Below are 13,399 nucleotides of genomic sequence, written 5' to 3'. Positions count from 1 at the left end.
AATTTCATCAAGACTCATGAATAAACACTATACATTTCATCATTTCCTCCAATGACCATCAGCATGACCAGTCTCAGAGAGATTCACTAAGAATTTTCTTAAGTATCAAAACCAGACAAACCTGCTTACAACTTCTTTTGGAGATGATGTACCCAATATTGCTAAAATCTCACATCCGTTCATATACAATTACCGTCTTATTTTTAAAGAAAAGGAAAGAATCCTCGCGCCCAACCCTAAGAAAAAAGCCAGCTTTCCACCTGTAACCATTCCTAGGAGGAAAGAGGCAAATCATTTCATTACATTAGTCAGCAAAGCTCAAGTACTCCTGGCTTTTTAAAAGGGCTCACTGAGATGGAAGTACAAATCTAGCTGGGAAAGACTATCACCACATATCTAGGTGAAGATGTCCCTGCTCATTGCAGGAGGGTTGGACTAAGTGACCTTTAAAGGTCACTTTCAACCCAAACCATTCTATGATTCTATGATATTAGGTGTATGTGTGCATACTTATACCTTTGTGTGCTCTACATAAAATCAATTATTATCTTTTAATCATTCACAAACTGGTCTAGAGATTGGATCACTCATAGGTCATTTGGAATTGATTAAAAAAACCCCCCACAACTGCATAACATAAACTCAGCGTCCATCAATAAAATCCTATTTTGGATTTTGGCCAAACATAGCACAAGGGAAAGCCACCAGGTATGAACAAAGAAAGCAATGTATCGCAATTGTTGTTCTCTGAATAAGAGATGGGCAGTTACCATTTTGATCTTCCATTTCCTGACACATCGAAGTTGAAACAGTTGTAACATTTGCCCTGTGGTTTCAAAAAGCAAAAAGAAAGGAGATGCCCAGGCAACCTATTTTCCCCCAACTAGTACCAACACCAGCACCAAGATCTGACGCTCTCTGAAAAAACCCTCAGTCTAAAATTCTGCCAAGAAAAAGTGCTCACTCAAAACAAGGACTCAACAGTGCATCTATGAGCATCTATCAGAGCCAACATAATAGCCTTTCCAGCAATATCACTGAATCATTTAATTAGGCCAAAAGAGGAGAGTTCCTGAAATTATTTTCACTTTCAGTAGTCCAGCACATAAATAGCTGCACTCTAAAGACAGCAGTATTTTTTTTAATTCAAAAGTTAGAAATTATTATTTGAAAGGAACACTAAGAAGGTACATCATTGTCATGCTCACTTAAAAAAAAAAGGTAATTTTCCTGTGACGAAAATAATGCAAGACCAGAATTAACATTACAGCACTTTATCATGCATATTGAGGTGAGAATCACACATTCATTGATAACACAGACGGTGTTCTTCTAAAAAAAAAAAACCACAAAACAGTTGTTGGTGTCAGTTAAATAAAATCCCACAATTTTAAGCACTTATAATTTTATACTGGCTTGCATTATGCAAATTAAAACAGAATTTGAACCTAAACCCATTATCAGAACAGCATTTTTTAAAGAAAACACTATCTTAGAATAGTTGCGATTTAGTCATTAATTAAAAATAATACACACCCATTTTTAAAGAGGTATATTGCAGTATGTAGTAGGTCCTATTGATAGGCATATTTCAAGTATAGCAAATAAAACATACAAGAAAATTTGTTTTAAAAGTATTTTTAGATAAACTTTTCCTGTTAGTATAGATGGAGCACCTCAAACTGCTTGCTACTCAACTACCGCATAACTTGCATGAGCCTTCCTGCTATCCATATCTTATTGCATATTCCCAAGTAAGGACAAATGTTTTAAAGCCTCAATACATACAAGAAAGTTTTTGCCACAGCAGTGCAGATTCCCAACAAACAAGAAACTTTTGGAGAGCAATTTATGTGATACACTTAACATTGCATACCTGAAAAATTCAAAGTTGAGACAAGCTTTTGGCAAAAAAAATTTGTCATCTTGCTTGAACCATAGTTTGCTCATAGCAGTGTCCTGTGTCAAGAAAAGAGGTTTTGTTAAGTCACCTAACTTTTAACTGTAATATATTATGCTATTTTTAAAAAAAGTCTCTTCACCATTTCAAATCTCAGTTTAGTGTTGTCCCCTTAAATTCATATTCTTGCTATATACAATTGTGTATACATCCATCTATCCTTATTGAGACCCTCTTCTTACTGTATGTCACCTTAACAAGCAGTTAAATGGCTGCAGCATTGTGAATGAGCTTATGATCAAAATGGGAACTACTTTTCTAGAGCAGGAGTGATCAAAGACAAATATAGAGTTAGCTTCACAAAATTCCGTGTTAATGCTGGCATTAAAAGATGTGCCATTACGCAGCACTACAGCAGCATATAGTTACATGTTTTAGACTAAGAATATGATTGTGTATTTAATGCTTTTAGTAAAAAATTCACACATTATATGTTGTTTTAAAGTAACACTGGTAACAAAAACATATACACATTTAGAAAAAATAGTAAAACTAGTTGGAAATTAGTTAAAAGATCTGTCACCAAAATTTTTTAGAATAATCTCCTAGTACAGGAAAGAATCTAAACAACCTCCCCGATTGCTTTTTCTCCCAGAAAAGCTGTGAAATAGATATTCTCTCTCTGTTCCAACTCTAGTTAACTTTATCTCCCCAACACCTTTTCTTTAAATTGCTATATGTAAGAAGAGAGAACTTTTAAATGTAAAATTATTTCTCTTTCTCATATTTTTGAGCAGATGTTCTTTGCTTCTCAGGGATTTGGCGTGGTATTTTCCTCCTCCTTTTTGCATAAAAGAAAAAAGTCTCATCTCTTACAGCTACACCTTCCTCTACACAATATTCGACTCATACTAAAAAGCCAAATTACAGCTTCTCTCAGAGACAACAAAATTTTTATTCTACTACGCAGTTTAGAATACATCTTTTATCAGGGACAGAATGATAAACAGTAGAGTCTGTCTGTAGTACTGGAGACCTGATCCAACAGCTGGAGATCGCTAGCTGCAGTCCATAGTAGCCATTTGGCCCTCAGGTCAAAGCCCATATCCTAACTGCCCTCTTTCCTGAGGGTTTTTCAGGCAAGATGTGCCATTACAACAGAGGTGACCTAGTAACATGCTGCCAGTGAAAACGGCCATCCTGTTCCTGCACTTACATTCCCGTCCCTCCCTTTCTCCACAACACTGGTCCAGTCCATAGTAAGCTCACTTAGACATATAAAACAGCAGAAAAATTGCCTTTTTTGTACAGCTCATCTCTGCTTATTTAGTTCTTGCAATGTTTTGCTGTGGGGTCAGACAACTGCCAGGGGCCACAAAAGAAAAATGGCACAGACATACAGCTGAGGAGAAAATAAAAGAGATGCAGCCAAAATAGATAATGTCTATTTCATCAAGTACAGAAGATTAAAAACATTTTCCCTCAGAAAACATATTTTAAAGGGAAAGGAAAAACTAGAAGCAAATACATTTCTAAAGCAGTGATGCCTTAAAGCAAAGCTTTTGTGTGGATCGATTGCCTAGTTGCTACAGAGCCACTGAAGGACCACCAAATTCCTGTAGCAAATCAATTAGTGTTACTTAATAGAGCTGTAGTATGTGTCCCTGATGAAGTTTAGGTTTTCAGTTCAGCATGAACATTAACAGATGCTCAAAGTCCTCCTCTGTTAATAATACCGCTTCAAGTATATATCTAAAATGCTCTGTGAAGAACAAATGTTTTCCTGAAAGATGTCTTTGCACTAGACTTATCTTAATCTAGTGTGCAAAAAGTATTCCTGAATTGAGTATTCAAGCTGAGGCACAACATGTAATTGCAGAAGACATTTCCTATTTATCCTCCAACTAAGCCTAGAACAGAGATGAGCATTAGCAAAGACAACTATGCTTTAGTAGTGAGAAGTAAATTTTTAGTAAATTTTAGGTACTCAGAAAAACTGAGATTTGCTAAATGTATTGAGAACATTAAATGATGCTTCCAAGAGACTGGAGAGTGATGTTTGTTTACGTGTTTACATCTCTCTCCCTTTTTCCATGCAATCACAAGCTTTTTCCATACACAGTTACAAAAGAATAGCTTTGTCTACACCCTCAACTTACTGAACACTGCTCAAAAACAAATGTAGGAGTAGGTAGTCACCCTTCTGTTGAATAAACAGCTTTAATACTATTTCTATCAATTGTTAACACACTTCCAAAAGGACAAAGAGAGTTCAAGCTGTTTGTAGATTCATTTTCATAGGAACCCAAATAGCCATAATCCAAAGTTTAGCAAGAATGAACTTTCTACTGTCTTTCTAGTTTTTTACTTTTCTGTTTATTATACGTCAGAATATGACATGATCTGTATTTTAAAAACACGTAGGAATTAACTGCTAACTTCCCAGAAGGTTAGCTAGCAAACAGAACAAATACAGATAGCTTACCTTGACAAGGGCAGGGTACTGTGTCGCATCTTTTTCCAATGGCAAAATCTCAAAGTCAGTAGGAATGAACTCATTCTTCATTGGAAGCTTGAATTTCCCATTCAGGTCAGCATTTTGCCATTTCTAGATAAATAGGAGAAACAATGAGGCTAAGTAGAATTTCTGCTTAATTAATGGATATATACTTATTTATTTTATGCTGTAACAAAAGATTTTAAAATGTGTTCCACTAGCTTATGTGTAAATACTATTAAGATATAACAGGGAAAGAGAGAAATATCTGGGAAACCAAGTTGGAGTAGGCTATCAGCAGGATGAAATGCTCCAAGGAGGAAGATAAAAAATAATTTTGAAAAGTTTACAGTAGAGTGGAAGGTGGTTCTACGCCTCTTTTCTGCTCCTGTGAACTCTAAATAAAGGTATTAAACTAAATACATAAACAAGAATTCTAATCAAGAACATAGGTATGGACAAGCTAAAGGAACTGAAGTGTTCTTATGCAATGTCTGTTCAAAGCATGCTGGGCAGGTCCAATTTAGCTCTAGGGTGTATTTTACAGCCATCTCTTCTTAAAGAATAGATCAATAACAAGTTTCAATAAGGATTTGCCCACCTCCTTTGTTTGGAGTCTTGATTTTTAGAAGCTCATTTAATTGGCAAAATATACTCATTTTCTAAGTTGCAAAAATCAATTTCAGAAACACAGTTACATATAGCAGTTGTAAAAAGATTCCTTTCTTAAGAACAGATTAGTTCATTAACATTTAATAGAGACTTTTAAGTTTTAAAAAGTTAATGCTTACATTTTTAAGTAGCCACTGCATATTATGGATCTTTTATAGCAAAAATGGTATAACATTCCCCATGCTTAACATGGTTTAAAAACATTAAAATGTATCTGTCCTATATAATAAATATTTGAAGTCTAAAGACTAACATAAGATCCTTACTTCTCATAATATTAAACAGATTCATTGTACAATTTTCATGCTATGTAAAGCAGCATATTTAAGTCCTCCCTTCAACTAAATGGAAAATTAGACAAAGAATTTACCACTGTCTTTCACTTGCAGATATTAGAATATATTAAAAGTTTTAACATGCCTTAATAACTTCATCAGAAATTGCTTCTTGCTTGTACTGTGTTCCATACCAGTCTTCTGTTCGATCAGTTTTTCCTTCAAAAGACTTGGAAACTATTGCAACTCTGAAAACAAGAGACAAAGCACTTTGGCATGAATGTGTCTGAGAAAAGCCTCTGAGAAATTATTCAGAACACTATTTCTGTTCCATCACCAGAATGCATTTATTTCTGGAAATGGTCCCTGGACAATTACAGAGTACATCTGGATAGCAAATATACATATACTGAACTACACACTAAGGTTAACCATGAAATCAGGTTATCAGTGCCATTTAATTTTACTGTTTTTCTAAAGTGTTACAACCTAGAGTTACACACAATTATTGTTGCATGCAATTTCTATTTTTCAGACTTCATCCTTGTTCCAGAAAACACAGAAAGCAGTCCTTGACATCATCTACAAAATTAATGAAGTGACTACAACATTTTTCATACCACCTATATCAACATTCAGATATGCGAGAATACTGACTATAGAGATTTTATTCCAGACCTAGTGTTTTAGATTATGTTATTGCAGTTTCACTCTACATGCATAATCTGATAGTAAGAGTTTCTTCATTTTGTATCATTCTCATATTCTCATTTCAGATTGATACCTCTTTCTCCCTTTTTTTTTTGTTTTGGGTTTTTTGAGGGGAAGGAAAGAAAAGCAGGAAGATTGATGTATTTTACAGTCAATACAACAGAATTATACTCGATTAGAAACCTAAATGACAGAGTATCTCAAGTTGGAAGGGACCCATAAGGATCATCGAGTTCAACTCCCTGCTTCTCGCAGGACTAGCTAAAACTAAACCATACAACTAAGAGCATCGTCCAGACGCTCCTTGAACTAAAGAATACGCCTAAATAAGAGGAAATCCAGAATAAAGAAAATTACAAACTTATCAGTATTTTTTCAGTAGTCTTCGTAATAGGTATCAAGAAGACTTTAATTCTTTTTAACAACCTACAACAGAAAAGAGCATTCAATGGAAATAAGTAGCTAGCTTTAAGAGTAAATAGATGTTTATAAGAATTCTGAAATGGTCAGAAAAGGTAGCACAATTACCTCCTACATATATTTAACAATCCCTAGATGCCGAATAGCACAGTAACTAACTTTGTCAAATCTTGTGCAGATGGCTAAAATGCACATTAAAACACCAAAATATATGCAATGTAAGTGTTCTTTTTTTAATCCCAATATCTTCAGGCCAGGAACATTCTGTTGTGTATGTCTAATGTGCACGGCAAAGTGGGGTGTAAATCAAAACAGGCATATGGATGTGCCTCAAACTATAGTATTTTACTTTACAAATATGTTAGTGGAAAATACCCTTGGGATGAATTTTGCAATATATTGAAAATTTTAAATATGTGGACTATTAAAATTGTAAATGCCTATGTCCTCATCCCTCCTTTTTCATCTAATGTTTACACATAAATGACTAAATGATCCAAGAAGGTTGAAGAAAACAGGATTCTGCTGTATTTAGTTCTAGATTCCCCTATTATGAAGATTTTCAAATTATTAATAATTTAATCTGTGCACTGCAGTTCAAGTAGCAGGAGAACAGTAGGGTAAATAGCTAGCATTAGATACATTTAAATAAATGACAAGTACATCTCAGTCACATGGGACTGTAAATTCGTCTAGCAATAGACTCAAAAATTGAAGCAGGACTTGCACCACAGACTGTCTAGTTTTGATACAGTATTTTAAATCATACACACTAAAGAGGGGCAATCAAATCTCACATTTCAGGGATGCAGATTTCCTCTGGGTTGAGGAAGGGAGAAATTTTTACTCCCCACCCTTGAAAGAACCACATGATTAGCATGCACACACACATGCAGAAAACAACCCCTGCTCCTCTGCAAAAGTTATGCAATATCCAAACCAGAACAAGAATATTCCTCTTTAAGAGATACATTATTTCATCTCTCATTGCAAGTGGCAACAGAAATGGTTAACATTTTTATTGTTACTTCATATAAAATGGTTTCATATCTGTTTGCATGTTACATCTATTTCATTTTTTATACAAAAGAAACAATACTAAGTAAATAGTCAGCAAAGAACTAAGCACTTTAACCCTAGAGAATATTTGTTCTTGCAACACAGCAGACGCTAGCAGACACTAGCTCAGTCAACAAGGTGAAATCTATTAGAGAGATTGTTGTTTATGTTAAATGAGACATAGAAATATTCTGTTATGTTTTGCATTTTAACTTGGACAGCTGGTGAGCAAAAGCTCTATCATGTACAGATGAAGTTGCTAAGAGACTATAAAAACCATAAAGTCTATTAGTATTTCAGAGCAACCTACCAGGCCTTTCCATCCATTAAATAAAAAGTAAAAACTGAAAAAGAAAAAAAGAAGAGTCTTAAGCTAAAAGATTATCCTGATAAAATTCCCATAATCATGGGGTTTGAGCAGCAAGGCGTTTTATACTGTAATACACAGATGTCTGTTATTCGACATTCCCTCCTTCTACCCTTCTCCAACATAACGATGCTTAAGCAGTTGTGACAATCCAAGCACCCAAACATTTGCTGTAGGAGCATACTAAAATTAAACAGCTAAAAAGAATTCTGTCTGCTCAACATACAGAAAATGAAATTGTGGAAATCAGCATTGCAATTCTTCAAGCAGTTCTGCTTCAAGGGATCCGCCTGCCCTCCCTATACCCCAAATCACTACTGGAATGATTACTTACCTTTTGAGCTCTCAGAAGAGAGCTCAACCACATGAAATAAACCAAAAGGCACTCCATCTGCCTGAGACTTACATACTAAACCAAGATACAAGCGCCAACAGCAATGAACACCAGGACAGGAGAAGAAGAGGGGAAAATAAGCACCACAGGTAGAAATACAATGCTATGCAGTTATTTAGATGTATCACGGTGCATCTTTAAAGTTACCAATTATGTAATGTTACTTTTGCTTTTCATTTCTGTGTTGTGCTGTATAGCACTATGAACATCTACATGCTTTAAGACGGCATTGAAATGCACTGGAAAAGCAAGACAGGCAATCAGGCAGTCTTTAATAGGACCTGCTTATAACATATTTAAACTCAACCAGTCCAATTAGGCTTCCGAGCCATTCATGAACATGAAACACAGCTGAAACTATAAATGCAATTTACTTCTATATGTACATTTTCGTACATGCAAACTGTTGTAGTCCTCAGTTATGGTCAATTTTCAAAAACAAGCACAATTTCTATAACGTGATACATATTTACTAGATACCATCTTGTTTTTCGCTCTCCTGAAATCTAAAATGAAGCTGCAAGTGACAGATCCACAGAAGAGTATTACTTGGGAAGAGCATGTGTGCTTTAAAATGAATGTACTTCCAGGAAAGATTATCAATTATTATATTCCAGATTTACATAACAAAACTCAACCTTCTAAGGGCGAAAAAAGTAATAGACTTTGAGACCACAGTATTTGTAGTATTAGTAACAGACACGTCAAAGCAAATTTGTTGGGGGAAAAAAAAAATTTATACTTAAGAAAGAAACAATTGCTTTTTTTAGGAACTAATTTAAACTTTGTCTTCCAAATTATAATATTGTCAGACAATGGAAAAAATTACAGGTATCTTATTCAAATGCATAAAATAGCATGACTGAGACAGCAAAAGCCTAGATTTATTTATAACTTCCCGCAAAACCATCAGTAAAACTGATGCTAGGCAATATAGGCTATTCAAAGCCACTCCCACACAAATCTCATTAGAAAACAGAGGAAGAGGGGAAACTACATGCAGAGAGATGCTGCTGGGGTGCAGCATTCTAATAATTCTGCAGAAGTATGAGTTATTTGTTAGGGTTCAATAAAACTAAGTCTCTACAAACACAATGGTTTGTGGGGGAAACAGTGAACAAATTGTGATTTTCAAAATCTTTACTCAGATACAATGCAATTAAAAAATAAACACATACATTCCATATTTGTAACATGTTTATCATCAGGGATGAGCATCACCGACTGCATTGAAATAACTGTTTGCTCAGTATCTGTGAAATTCCAGCCCTTAGAAATTTCTGTATCAACATTCTTGGCAATCATTTTATTTTTCTTCCCTCTAGGTTAGTACTAGTGCTGCACCACTTCAGATATCAAGAGAGGAAAAAAGTCCATTTACTATCCAGGGGAAAATGTTTTTTAGTTGCTTAATCTGATGAGTCACTAGCTTCTTAAATTTTAATATGAGCATTTATTCTGCAGATGATGAGGGGAAAAAAAATTATATTGGAAATTATGGGAAAATTACATTTTTCAGCTAAGATTGTGACACGTGCCAAGTCTATTCCCTTATCTTCACAGATGGCTGACAAAACCCAATGCAGTTTGAACAAGTAAAAAATGATACTTACATCTTAAAAAGGTTTCTCTCTTAGGGAAATTAAGCCACTAAACGCAACAAGTAGTGTACGGGGGTGGGAGGGGGGAGGAGAATATGAAAACTTCCTGTTATGGTTCAGTCAAATAGAAGCACATATGGATACTTGCTACCATCTGTGAGTATGGATATTTTTCCATACTTTTTAAAAACACAGTTTGTTAAGAAAATAACAGTCGAAAAGCTAGACTTTTTAAAAAGACATTGAACAGTAGTCTCTAACCGTGAACACAGCTACCCCAATATAGACACAACGAGAAAAGTCCTTAGTGCAGGTGAATTCCAATAGGGTTATGAAAAGGAAATTATAAATAAAACCACGATACAAAGGAAAAATTCAAATCAATGGAAACTAAACCATTGCAAGACACAATGCCCAAGATTACATGGAGACCCACATACACAGAAATTACTAGATGACCATCCCTCTCTGATCACAAGCTTTCTTGATTCAGTCACCATGCCATCATCACTCTTCCATTATGAAAACTTTTGAGACCTTCCTGTACAGAAAAGCATACCTATTCTATCAAATTTATTTCAAAAACACCCCCAGCCCTGTGCCTCTCCAGTCTAAATGCACTAGACTTTGCTACTTGAAAAGTCACATACACAGCATTCAAAACAGGCTGAATTTGAAAAGCTGAGATGAAACGACTATGTCCATTATCTGAAGGATTAATGCTTTCCAGTTGCTTCAAATACTAAAGCTGATCATCTTCAGTTGGTATTTGCTCTAGATGTGTTCCATCTTGGAAAAAAAAAAAAAATCCTTTTTTTAAAATTTAAAATTAATCCACAATTACCAAGCGTAGAGAACATTCCCATCTCCAGCAGGTCACTTTGTCAAATGTGAGAAGACTGATGCAACCCTACAAAATTACTATAAATAAAAAGATACATATAATAGTAAACAATTATTTTCCTTGGTTACTAATGTTTCAAATAAGTTATGGCTAAATTCCATGGCTTTTTAGAAGTACTTTTTCCTCTCTCTAATAAGATTCTTGCTCATCTTGCTGTTTTCTTGCCTTTTTTTCCTAATTGAGGACAAAGAAGAATGCAGAACTGCAACTGTAAGCACAAATATGGGCTTATATTAACTAAAATAAAACAACATTGTGAAACAGCTATGTTTACTACATATTTGAAAAAAGCACACCATGTAAGATTCTGAATTCTTCTAAAAATTGTTACCACTATTCCCATGCTTCTGACCACATTCTATAGACTTGAATTTTCTCCTTCTACCTGCATTCTCTACACTTTCCTTTCTCACACTAATAACTTTTGAACAAGTTAATTATGGCTATTTTATGCTGAAGTACGGTCAACAGGAAGGGAGTGTCAAAAGGCTGTAATAGCCAGCAACAGGAGTAACACAGAAAGCTGATGAGAGGTCTGTGGCATCCAGCAGCATCTGATAAGCTTAAAGAGTCTATGAATGTATTTACATATATTAATTTCCTCTAGCAATTTTTGAAAATTTAAGCAAGCAGATGCTTTGGAAGTTCTCTGGCTAATAACAAAGACCAATTTAAATTACGAAAGGTATTCTTCCCTAAGACAATACTGTTTTCTTGCAATGTTAAGAGCCACATTTTAAAGCTATGTGAAACTATAATAACATCAGATCTGACTAAGCACCTGTAGCTTGTTTACTAAATCAGTATAAAAAAATGGTTTACTTATTGCTTGTAAGCAAATCTAAAACCAGTTCAAAGTTCAAATCCATGTGGAATTTGGTTAAGCTTTCTTCAGAGAAGAAGTAATTATACATTCTCCCTTTTAATTACTAAAAAGTCTTTACGTTAAAGGTAAGCTCTTGTATCAAATTTCCAAGAAGTTGAGCAGTAGATCAACATGAAAATACATTCAAAATAGAAGTATTTAATACAACAGGAAAGAGAACCTGGAAATTTTTTTTTAAGTATTGTTTGTTCAAAATATGATCTCTCAAAATATTCAAGCTTCAGCTGCAGTATCCCACACACATTACACATAGATGCACACCCACACACAAAGATATAGGCCCTGCTTTAAAGGGCATTAATTACTATGGCAACTACTGTCACTGACATAGGCAGCTCCATTTATTTTATCATTACTCGTATACCCCTAGAAACACCAGAACCCCTGACTTCTGCAAATACAGTTCATAATCCAATTTTATCCTACTTTATCCAATAATTATTTGAAATATACTGTCTTCTGAAAATAAAGTAACATGCATCTTAAACTAAATGAATATACGAGACAGATTTTGTCATACATAGTAAAGATTCGTGCCCCAACTTTTAAGTAATTCACAGTAATTTCAGAAGGCTGAAATATATAAACTCTAGAAATATATGAATGCATGCCTCGCTGTCCTTCTATATCTAACACTGTCTGAAAATTTCAGTGTGGAACACATTCAGAAACAGACCCCCCTAAAAAAGTCATTGTTTTTTGTATCATCTACCTGGCTTCCAGAACACTGATAAACAGCTGTTCAAACACAGTAAGACTGATACACAGAATCACAAGCAAGAGCTTGGTTTTGTGTTTTCATACATTTTAATAACATCTCTACACCACTAATTTAATATTACAATTTATTACAATATACACAGAAGATTTATTAAGATAACCAAATTGGGGGAAAAAAAAAAATCAGGCTCCAAAGTGCTAGTATAACTGTTGCCCGTGCAACCTTCTAGTAATTAGATTGTACATTATACATACATACAAATATACACACACAAATTTACATACTGTCCTACTGAACCTCTGCCCTGTTCGGTGCACAGAACAATTAAGAAACAGTTTTTCAATATTTTACATTTTTTGCTCAATGTATGACCTGACTTCTTCTCTTACCAATATTCACCTCTTTCTCTAAATAAATAGAATTACTAAAATGTCCCTTCCACAGCACTCAGTGTTACAGGAACTGATTTCGTATTTTAAAATATCCCAGCAGACATTATTTTCAGATAGGAAGCCAAGGCATACAGAGATCCACAAAGTTACACAGTCCCCATTCATTTTAGATGCTCATTTTAACACTTTTTCAAAAATTCTTTGCATTGTATGGTACCTCACAGATTAAAAGCAAAACTTCTGTTGAGTTGTTTGTGGATTCAGGCGCTCAGCAATCCCTCTAGTCAGGCCTTAAGATCTTAGGCATACTCAAGAAAATAAAAATGAATGAGTAATTACTGGCTTGCTGTGAAAAGTTTGTTTTAGGAGCTTGTCTCGTGCCATTTAGGAAGCTTGCGACAAAGCAAAGGAGGAGTTCAGCTCTCCTGAGCAGCATTAAAGTCTTAACCTTGAATCTGTACTTTTCTCTTTCTGCAGATTTCTGTTACTTTCATTACACACCTTCCAACTACATTGGTAGGTCAGGCAGAGCAATACATGGTACTGGCATCTTATCATGTAATTCCAAAACATTTCTATTCTGTAAGAACTGAAACAGAA

At 34.7% G+C, this 13,399-nt stretch overlaps 1 protein-coding gene across 4 annotated transcripts in view; it reads right to left on the bottom strand.

Annotated features, from left to right (window-relative positions):
* Positions 1 to 13,399, bottom strand: part of IDE (insulin degrading enzyme) — a 68,611-nt gene that overhangs the window by 26,622 nt on the left and 28,590 nt on the right. For all 4 annotated transcript variants that reach the window (XM_076338787.1, XM_076338784.1, XM_076338785.1 and 1 more), the window contains exons 12-14: positions 5,490 to 5,592; positions 4,386 to 4,508; positions 1,877 to 1,959 (exon numbers count right to left, since the gene is read on the bottom strand). In XM_076338787.1, the coding sequence (XP_076194902.1) occupies positions 1,877 to 1,959; positions 4,386 to 4,508; positions 5,490 to 5,592 (309 nt within the window). The remainder of the gene's footprint in view (positions 1 to 1,876; positions 1,960 to 4,385; positions 4,509 to 5,489; positions 5,593 to 13,399) is intronic.

Source organism: Aptenodytes patagonicus, chromosome 5 (genome assembly GCF_965638725.1).
Source record: "Aptenodytes patagonicus chromosome 5, bAptPat1.pri.cur, whole genome shotgun sequence".
NCBI classification, from domain to species: Eukaryota; Metazoa; Chordata; class Aves; order Sphenisciformes; family Spheniscidae; genus Aptenodytes; species Aptenodytes patagonicus.
This window is presented reverse-complemented; position numbering and strand designations above follow the sequence as displayed.